The sequence below is a fragment of the Triticum aestivum genome, chromosome 4B (genome assembly GCF_018294505.1).
Source record: "Triticum aestivum cultivar Chinese Spring chromosome 4B, IWGSC CS RefSeq v2.1, whole genome shotgun sequence".
Classification (NCBI taxonomy): domain Eukaryota; kingdom Viridiplantae; phylum Streptophyta; class Magnoliopsida; order Poales; family Poaceae; genus Triticum; species Triticum aestivum.
In genome coordinates, this window is record NC_057804.1 from 187,533,279 (window position 1) to 187,543,217 (window position 9,939).

Consider the following 9,939-nt stretch of genomic DNA (forward strand, 5'->3'; position numbering starts at 1 on the left):
AAATGTCAGTTGTGCGACATGGTCACGTTCGGGTAGGGGAGAGGGACGCGGTGTTGCCAGTGCCACTCCGCCTGGTGCACTGGCACGCTGACGCGCTGCTTCGGCCGGCGAGAAGGCGCTAGCGGCGGTGGGGGTGGGGGGGGGGTGGGAGCGGGGGAGAGGGGTGGCCGGGGCCTTGCCCTTGGCTTTGCTGGAACCGGAGCCGAAGAAGAACCCCATCTTTGCTGGCTAGAGGTGGCTAGGGTTGCCGCCGACGGGGGAGCAGAGTGGTGGCGGGATGGGGATGAGGGACTTCTGGAAGCGGATGAAGACGCCCTTCCCCACCCGCTCGGATTAAAAAAGGCCGACCGCCGTCGCTGACGCGTGGACCTGAGATAGACAATCATCATAAATTAAGCTGGCCGCAGTAGTTGAACGGCCACTAGATGGGGACACAACGGGTACCGAGAAGGCGCGCGAGGCGTCAGCTTCGCGTCCGTGCCGACGTATTTCGACCGTGAATTTGGCCGCAAATGCGTCGGCACGAACGTGTTTTGGGTTTGGGTAGGCAAGTTGGGCTTCCACATTTGTTCGCACCGTTCCAAAGAGATGTGGCGGACGTTTTGGGTCGCTGGGTTGGAGAAACAGAGAGAGCAGAATTCGTGAGGAAACGAAAAGGAAGTGAGGCGAAGGGGGCGGAAAGCCACACACACGTGGACGCATCTAGTCCGGGGGTGTGTGATGACCGAGTGACACACAGAACACATATATTCAGCCAGGAGGAAGCAGAGGAGGCGGAGGAGGAAAGCTCCAAGGGCGGCCAGCCAGCCAGATACAACATACAGCACCGAGAAAGATTCTTTCCCCCTCATCCTCCTGCCATCCGCCGCCGGCCACCCAACAATGGCGGCCACGCCCCTCGACTCCGCCTGGGAGGTACGCGCCCATCGTTCCGATCTCTGTCTCCCCTCCCCGCTATACGTGCCGATCTTGACGGATCTCTCCTCTCCCTCTCCGTCGCCGTCTCCGGCCTTGCTGTCGGGATCAACGAATGCAGTGGCTGATCACCAACTTCAGCGAGTTCCAGCTGGCCACCGTCGTCACCTTCGTCCTCCACGAGAGCGTCTTCTTCCTCTCCGGCTTCCCCTCCCTCCTCTTCGAGCGCTTCGGACTCTTCGCCAAGTACAAGATCCAGGTCTGCTCCTACCCATCTCGCACGCCTCTTGATTGATTGATTCATTTGATCCATCCATTAGATAGACGTGCCTAGGCCCATCTTGCACGTCCAATGTGTGTGAAATTTCGCGACACGAGATAGCATGGTGGGAGAACAGTCATGGAAGATAACAAATCCTGTTTGCAACCTATGATTGGACGTTTTTCTTTTTCTTCTTTTGTAAAAATTTCTCTATCATGACAAGCAAGACTGACGAGTAAGACAGCCGAACCAGAAAGGGGTGCGTTTGATTTCTTTATATTGCGTCCTACTGATATGAACCAAACACGAGTAGGCAACACTCATTTTCGTTTGGCTCTCTTCGCTACTGTTTAAGAAACTATTTCTGCCTTCTGCTATTACTCCCTCCGTTTCTAAATATAAGTCTTTGTAGAAATTCCACTATGAATCACATGCGGATGTATATAAATGCATTTTAGGGTGTAGATTCACTTATTTTGCTCCGTATGTGGTCCATAATGAAATCTCTCCAAAGACTTATATTTAGAAACGGAGGGAGTAGATTTTTAAAGTGATACATTACGCCTCACGTCCAAATCAAACTGCCTGCTGAGACAAGGGAAATAAGGATGAGAAACACTGGTGACATGGCTCAGTTAAACATGCATCGGAAGACTTATGGATTTTCACTGTAGATGCTGCATTAATACTTGAACCGTCTATTTCTTGATCAAGCTATAATAAATTCCTGCCCCGAGGTTATGATTTCAAAATATGGAAATAAAAGTTCCAAGCTGAAAAAATCCTTGGGACTTTGGAATGCTTTAATTCTAACCACTCTGGGAATCAATCTCTGCATCTTTATCAGGACAAACAAATGCCTAAGTAGTGAGATACAGGATGCAGGTCTGCTCTTAACTACTCCTATGTCACACGCTTTTTGATTGATCCTTCCACTAGATAGACATATATAGGTCCATCTTCCATGTGAAATGCATGTGTACCACACATGGTGGGAGAACTGTTAAATGAGATAACACGGGAATAGACAAGGAAGGTAACCAAACCTTCTTCTAAGCTGTTAATGAATGTTTTTCTCTTGCATAACTTTCTCTATATGGCAAGGAAGACAGCCCAAGCAAGGAAGAAATGTATCTGATTTATTTTGATATATGATACTATATGAACCAAACAACACTAGGCACCAGCTGTTTTCATTTCACGTTCTTTGCTCCTAGTTAAGAAACTATTTCTGACTTTTGATGTTAGAGATTCAAAGTAAAAACTTACACCTCACACCCAAATCAAAATGTCTTCTGAGGAGAAGGAAAATAAGGACGGGATACATTTAGTCAGCTAGGCGTGTGTCTGTGGTCATCGAAAAGTCTTTCACATAACTTTCTCTATCAAGGAAGTGATGTATCTGATTTATTTCAATTGTATGGTACTGAGGTGAACCAAACAACACTAGGCACCGCCCGTTTTCATTTCATGTTCTGCGCTCCTATTTAAGAAACTTATTTTTGTAGTTTTTGTTTTAGAGATTCAACTTCAGACATGTTGTATGATACTGATATGAACCATACAAGAGTAGAAAACACTCATTTTCGGTTAGTTTCTTCGCTCCTGTTTAAGAAGCTCTTTCTGCCCTCTGCTGTTAGAGATTTATAAAGTGATATATTACATCCTGTGTCCAAATTAAACTGCCAGCTGAGACAAAGATAATGGGGATGACAAATACTTGGTCACCAGTGGCGGAGCCAGGTTTGAAGTTTGTATGCGACTTCATTTGACATTCCAAATAGATTTAGATGACCAAAAGCTGTGTGATACAACTACCAAACATAAAATGCAATAAAACATGAAGTCATAAAAATTGCTGGCATTGGCACTTGGCGACAGAAGATCCTACTTGCAACATGCAACCATTTTTGTATGCATTTAGATATCAGTTGGGTGCGTCCACCCTGTTGCCTCTTGTACTGTTGTTATAGTTGTGACTCTACTCTAGCTCCTCTGTCAATCTCTGTTATTTGTCCCTCTTGTTCCATCTTGGGGTGCTAGTGAGTTCAGTATGTGGTGGCGTGGTGGCTGTGGCATGCATCGTGTGGTGCTGGTCGAGATTCGGGCTGGCCAAAGACTTAGCAAGAACAGGAGATTGCAGCTTTTGGTTTGGCATACCGAGTATACACAAGTGTAAATGAAGTTGGTGGTGGACATTTTTTGTGGACACATAACGTATTGGTCCAGGCCTACCGATGAATCAAGGAGGCATCCCCTCCTTCATTACATGGATCACATACGCCACTTCACCTTCATACCTGCAGATCAAAGCTTACATTTGGTTTCATGGTGTCATAGCTAAGGGTATGAGGAGGTGTGCTTCCTTAGTTAGCAACCTGGAGACCTAGGATGGATACCCCTGCTTGCCCCCTACGGTGGCACTGCCCATGGGTCACAGGGCTCAGCTAAACTTTTGTGTTTCTGGACATATTTCTTTTCACCGCAGATGTAGGAGCGCTGCTTGAATATTGCATAATTTTACCATAATATAACTTCCTGCCCGAGGTTATATTTTAACATACAGAAATAGAAGTTCCAAGCTAATAAATCTTTGGAATATGAGTGCTTTAATGCTAAGCCGTTCCGGAGTCAAATGCTGCATCTTTGTAACGCTCCCAGATCGGCCACCGGGTTTAAGGCTGCTACGCCTGGCTACCAATTGGGATCTATACTGGTCCAACAGACCAACAGTGCGCGTCAGATTTATGCCAAACCTTAGTGGTAGGGCCTCTGCTGTGAAACTCAATTTTCTCATTAGCTGCTGCCATAAATTTTCCATGACAATGCCTCAAAACTGCCCCAACTGCGCCTTGTAGCAAGTCCGCATCAAATGCTGCATCCACATTGAGCTTTACATAATCTTTCCTCAGTTTCATCCAGCCCCCAGTTCCAACTTTACTCTTCGTGAGCAAGCTAGACCAAAATTTGCAGCAAGGACTTTCACAGATAAACAAACCTGAGCAGCAGATAGAGATTGTTCAGCGTGGAGGAATTTCCTGCGTTCCCACCACAAGTGCCAAGTTTTGGCTTGACTGCCTCATCACACAAACCTCTTCATTCGGGATGCACCGCAAGTACTCTAGTATAGCTTTACCAGCTCGGTCCACATGACAAGATCTCCTAATGACTTCATCAAGACCTAGCAAGGTCCATACTTCTTACTTCCATGGCCACAGAACGATCAAATAGGAGATGTTTTATAGTATCAGCATCGCGCTTGCAAATTGGACACTGAGCCTGCACTTTTATATGTCTGCCCGTAAGAATCGCTCGACAAGGGATGGCACCGAGAAGGGCCCTCCATACAAAGATCTTTACCTTTAAAGGACAGCGAAGGTTCCATACTGTTTCCCACGTACAACTTGAATCTGAAGCACCCACATTAGCATTTGACAACTTATGTCCAAACTGATATTCCCAATCTTCATGGTACGCTCATCGGACAAAGAACGTTCCCTTTTGTTGAGATTCCAGGCCAAGAAAACAACCATTTCATGTTGGGAGAGGGATTGCCAAAATCCTTTGAGCATCTTACCTTCTACTCATCAAAATTTAAGGTAAATCACAAGCAGGATTTGATAAACATTTATTTACAAAATCGCATTATGGGCAGGTAAGTCTAGAATATTTATATCCTGTTGCAACGCACGGTCATTGTCCTAGTCATTTAAAAACATATATGCTTGCGTGATTACGCTAGAGCTATATTAAGCTGCTAGGTATCTCTACTATTAAAAGGGAGTTTGTTCGTTTTGCTCTCGTCGCTTCCACCCCTCCCATTGATACATGGCCCCTCCCACCGATTTGTTTTTTCCAAACCATGTGATAATCCCCCCTTTTTTCCAAACCGACCTGCGCCTCCTTGTTTCTGGGAAAGAAATCGCTTGCAAAGCAATCAACATTTTTTTCTTTCAAAACCACGTGATGACCTCCATTAATTTATTTCCAATCCGACCCCCACCTCGTTTTTGCGAAAGAAATCCCTTGCAAAGCAATTAATGGATTATTTTTTTCCAAACTACATGATAACCCCCATTAATTTATTTCCAAACCAACCCCATGTCCTCGTTTCTGGGGAAAGAGATCCCTTGCAAAGCAATCAACATAATTCAAATAAATTGCCAATAGCAAGAAATCCCTTGCAAGCAAACAACAAAATCAATTCATGTAGTTGTATGTACACAATCTCAATCACATCATATCTTTCTTTACCTTTGCATATGGACTCCCTCTCCACATCATATCTCAATCTCAACCCAATCAAAATTTTTCTATGTTGAACCACTAGAATAAAGTTGCCCCCATTGCAACACATGGGTATTTAGCCAGTCATACTAATTGCATTATTGGTAATAGGAAACTGACGCTGCATTTTGAATATAATAGCTCTTCTGCAAATTTAGACAATCCTTACTGTTTCTTTTTTGTGCTAGCCAAACTGAAGGACATACTGTCTGACCAGTTTTACAGCAGAATCTCCTCGCTAAGAGTTTTGTATAATATTCTGAATGGAGATATGTGGTGTTGTGTTCTGTATAACACAGTCTACATTTCGATTGGACTAAATTTACCCCAATAAACAAAATTGAACTTCATTGAGGGAAACTCGGCCTCCGTTTGCTTGTTTCGAGCTGTAAGGGAAACTGGGCCTCCGTTTGCTTGTTTCGAGCTGTAAGGAAATATTTGTAGTTGGTGCCTTGTTCTTTTCTCTTAAAAATGTAAAGAGTTTTCTGTAAGAGAGGCTGTTATACTTTAGTTTGGTTTTAGTAATGGAAGTAACTTATCATCCTTGCTCTTGAGAAGCATGCATGTGACTGGGCTTGTAGTGCATGTTACTGATTTTGTTCCCAGTTTACTTTCCTCAGAACAGTTTCTGCTTTCCAGTGTGCGCTAGTTTACTTTCCTCAGAGAAATCTATCTTGTAGTGCATGTTGGGCTAAATCTTTTATCGATGTCCGCATCAAATTTACTTTCCTCGGAGAAATCTATCTTGTAGTGCATGTTACTGATTTCGTTCCCAGTTTCTGCTTTCCAGTGTGCGCTAGTATAATTCACTCCTTTTTATTTTTCTGTGATGAAATATTTGATTCATTGGAGCTATTTAATTCAGCGAACATTTGTACGTATCTTCCTTACATAACTGGTTTCCTAAACAAGTATGTGTGTGCATGTTTGCAGAAGAAGAGCAACACTTCTGCTTACCAGAACAGATGTGTCATGCGTCTCATTCTCTACCATGTCTGTGTGAATTTGCCAGTCATGATTTTCTCCTATCCTGCCTTTAAGTTCATGGGGCTGAGGAGCTCTCTTCCTCTGCCACACTGGTATTAAATTTTATTTCCTTCTCAAGTCCAACAAAAGTATAACTTGAGAATGCACACATGAAAGCAGCAGGATAACTAAAGACTCAAGTGGAACTGGAAATTGCTTAACTTGCTAATGCTACCTGATGCAGGACGGTCATTGTATCTCAAGTTCTTTTTTATTTTATACTCGAAGATTTCATATTCTATTGGGGGCACAGGGCTCTGCATACCAAATGGCTATACAAGCATGTCCACAGTGTGCACCATGAGTAAGTGATATTTCTTCATTAACCCGTATTTGGTATTACTACATTAGTTAGTTACCATTCTAACTTTTAAGACGATAAAATGTGAGCAGATATGCTACACCATTCGGCTTAACTTCAGAATATGCACACCCTGCTGAAATTTTGTTCCTGGGATTTGCCACGGTTGTTGGTCCTGCCCTCACTGGCCCTCACTTGTTCACCCTTTGGCTGTGGATGGTTTTGAGGGTGTTAGAGACGGTTGAAGCTCACAGTGGATATCACTTCCCTTGGAGCCCATCAAACTTCCTGCCACTGTATGGAGGGTAAGTAAAGTAGAATTTGCAAATGTGCTACCTGATGGTAGGGAAGTTCTATTTTTCCATTTGATAGGTTGCGTTTAACTGAGTTGTGAATATTTTCTCATGAGCAGCTCTGACTTCCATGACTACCATCATCGTGTGCTCTACACCAAGTCAGGGAACTACGCCTCTACTTTTGTTTACATGGACTGGTGAGTATACATTTTTGCCTTTGCTTTGTTGAATATGCGTGGTAAGCTCCCTCGCTTTTATATGATATGCATCCTCTTAATCTTGTTGTTGTGTTAAGGTTGTTTGGCACCGATAAGGGTTATCGCAAGACAAAAGCCATTGAAGGGGAAGAAGGGAAGCATTTGTAAATTGTGGAAGCTACTCTCTTTTCTCCGAGTCAACTCATCAGAACTAGTTTTTGATCTCTTGTATTGGTGATGACATTGTCTTCATGGGAGGAGATACATGCGGCATTGATCCTTAGGCATGGGCCGTCGATCCTACATGTCGTTGAGTCTCTGTTCTCCCATATTTGCTAGCATGATGAGATCATGTGTTGTGTAGGCCAACTTATATAATTTGTGGTGAATTAAATTTGTTGTGCTCTGTTGGGGTTTGTTTTGGACATATGCCCATGGCAGAAGTAACTATTTGAAGCAGCAATAACTTGTCAGATTAGTTGTTTTGCAAGTCGAGTAAATAACCGAGATGAGATTTGTCTGTGCTTTATTTGTTTTGCCCCAGTTTCCCTTGCAAACTCATCGGGAGCATGATGCAAGTGATTGCTGGCAATCTGAATCATCTTGCAATAATCAAGCAAAACTTAGGTTCTAGCCGTGGATGCGGCTTCTCACGGTTACATGTGTATTGTCATAGCTTGGCTGCTATTGTGCGTCCGCCATCAACGCATATGACCTGGCCCGTGATGTACCCGGCGCCGGGCATGCAGAGGAAGGCGACGACCGCGGCGACTTCGTGGGGCTTGCCGAAGCGGCGCATGGGCACGCGCGCCGTCTCCATGTCGGCGAGCCTCCGCGCCATGGTTGGGTCGGTGGCGAGCGTGGTGGTGGAGATATCGGTGTCGATGCCGCCCGGCGCGACGCAGTTGACGCGGATGCCGTGCGTCGCCCACTCAGCGGCCAGGCTCCTGGCGAGCTGGTGCATGCCCCCCTTGGTGAGCGAGTAAACCGAGAGCGCCGGGTAGGCGATGTAGCCGGTGACGGAGGAGATGAGCAGCACGGAGGAGGCCCCGGCCTGGCGGAGCAGCGGGTGCGCGAGCTGGGAGAGGTGGAAGCAGGGGTCGAGGTTGGTGGCCATGAGACGGGCGTACTCCTCCGGCGTGGTGTCCGCGGCCGCCTTGTAGAGGGACAGGCCGGCGTTGTTGACGAGGACGTGGAGCTTGCCGTGGAAGAGGTCGCGGACCGTGGCGACGAGGGCCTCCCTGTCGCCGCGCACGGAGACGTTGCAGACGGAGGCGGTGACCAGCTGGTGGAGGCCCTTGCTCTGCCATCGCCGCCGGCATTTGTCCAGGCCGGCGGCGTTGCGTGCGCAGGTGTGCACCTTGGCGCCGAGCCCGGCCAGCTCCTCCACGATGGCAAGCCTACGCACGTACAAAATGAATCGACCGATTGATCAATGCGTGCACCACCAACTAACTAATCGAGTGTGCAAAGCCACGAAATGAAGCATAATTGAACATACCCGATCCCCTTGGTTCCTCCGGTGACGAGCGCCGTCATGCCGGCGAGGTTCCACCGGTGACTCATCGTCTCCTGTGAAGAATCCGATGTGACACCTGCCATCGTGAAGTATATATCAGCTATAGCCACTGATCGACCCTGCATTACTAGCCAAGTTATACGTATATATTTGTGTGATGGATCGATCGGCCCAATGACCCAGCATCCATTCATCTTGTTGGACATCATGCTTAGTTACCACACTAGGTATTGGAGTCCCCTCCAAGTTCGTACACTGCCAAGGAAGATAGATATTTTCGATGCTCCCAGCCTCCTGCTCGACTGCTTTTTGTTCACTGTTTTTTTTGCGGGGGGATGTTCACTGCTTTCGACAAATGTTCATCTAAATTAAAGAGTTAATGTTTCCGGCCCTACGTGGTCTCATTTTTTTAAACAAGGGACCTGGCACCCGAATTTCGTTAAGGCTGGTCATAGTGGGGAGTAACTTAGACTAGTGTCATATGCACGACACTAGTCTAAGTTACTACTACCTCCGTCTTGGTTTATAGGTCCCCTTTGTAGTTTGTGCCAAATTTTGACTAAAGATTTAACTAACAAAATGTTAATGCATGTCAAGAAAAATTATCTCCTTGGATTCGTATTTGAACGTAGTTTTCAAAAATATAATGTTTGGTGACATGCGTGAACATTTTGTTAGTCTAATCTATGGTCAAAATTTGGCACGAAATACAATGGGGACCAATAAACCCGGACGGAGGTAGTACTTTCATAATGCAAAGTAACATGATAGTAGTGTTATAGATGACTTCATTTATTAGCTTGTAGACTCATTTTGTCTTGGGAAGCACTATGTTACAGTAACATATTATGTTACCATCTCACATTAAATACTTGCCACATAAGCAAAAATTTCTTGGAGTGCGTTATGTTACTAGCTAAGTTACTCCCACTATGACTAGCCTAGTAGAATTTACAGTAGTCTCTTCCCTGCAGATGAACACGTGGTCTCATTGGGTATAATAAGATACACTTGTGAATATCTCTTTGATGAAAATTTTCACCAATTTGGATGCCTGGCCTGCACCCAAATCTTGGCCTCCATGGAATTTAAAGCACCGTTGGGTCTGGCTCTGCTGGAATGCTCGAATCGGTTGT

The 9,939-nt window shown here is 45.4% G+C and overlaps 2 protein-coding genes across 2 annotated transcripts; one reads left to right on the forward strand and one right to left on the reverse strand.

Annotated features, from left to right (window-relative positions):
* The first annotated feature begins 651 nt into the window (after positions 1 to 651).
* Positions 652 to 7,813, forward strand: LOC123091749 (very-long-chain aldehyde decarbonylase GL1-11). Its single transcript, XM_044513364.1, has 7 exons — positions 652 to 915; positions 1,037 to 1,174; positions 6,398 to 6,543; positions 6,675 to 6,794; positions 6,884 to 7,096; positions 7,204 to 7,284; positions 7,383 to 7,813. The coding sequence occupies exons 1-7, from the start codon at positions 883 to 885 to the stop codon at positions 7,450 to 7,452; spliced, it is 801 nt and encodes a 266-aa protein (XP_044369299.1). The 5' UTR covers positions 652 to 882; the 3' UTR covers positions 7,453 to 7,813.
* On the reverse strand, positions 7,602 to 9,186 carry LOC123091748 (tropinone reductase homolog At2g29290-like). The gene is made up of 2 exons (XM_044513363.1): positions 8,786 to 9,186; positions 7,602 to 8,684 (listed from the first exon to the last, which is right to left on the reverse strand). Exons 1-2 carry the CDS (start codon positions 9,010 to 9,012, stop codon positions 7,955 to 7,957), a joined length of 957 nt encoding a protein of 318 aa, XP_044369298.1. The 5' UTR covers positions 9,013 to 9,186; the 3' UTR covers positions 7,602 to 7,954.
* Between the last annotated feature and the right edge of the window lie 753 nt (positions 9,187 to 9,939).

What these genes read in the sequence shown, in the direction of transcription:
- LOC123091749 (XM_044513364.1), top strand. Translation starts at nt 883, where the DNA reads ATGGCGGCCACGCCCCTCGACTCCGCCTGGGAG. An exon ending in TTCCTGCCACTGTATGGAGG is followed by an intron (nt 7,097 to 7,203) that starts GTAAGTAAAGTA and finishes TCTCATGAGCAG; the next exon opens with CTCTGACTTCCATGACTACC. An exon ending in ACTTTTGTTTACATGGACTG is followed by an intron (nt 7,285 to 7,382) that starts GTGAGTATACAT and finishes TGTTGTGTTAAG; the next exon opens with GTTGTTTGGCACCGATAAGG.
- LOC123091748 (XM_044513363.1), bottom strand. Translation starts at nt 9,012, where the DNA reads ATGATGTCCAACAAGATGAATGGATGCTGGGTCATTGGGCCGATCGAT. An exon ending in GGAGGAACCAAGGGGATCGG is followed by an intron (nt 8,685 to 8,785) that starts GTATGTTCAATT and finishes GTACGTGCGTAG; the next exon opens with GCTTGCCATCGTGGAGGAGC.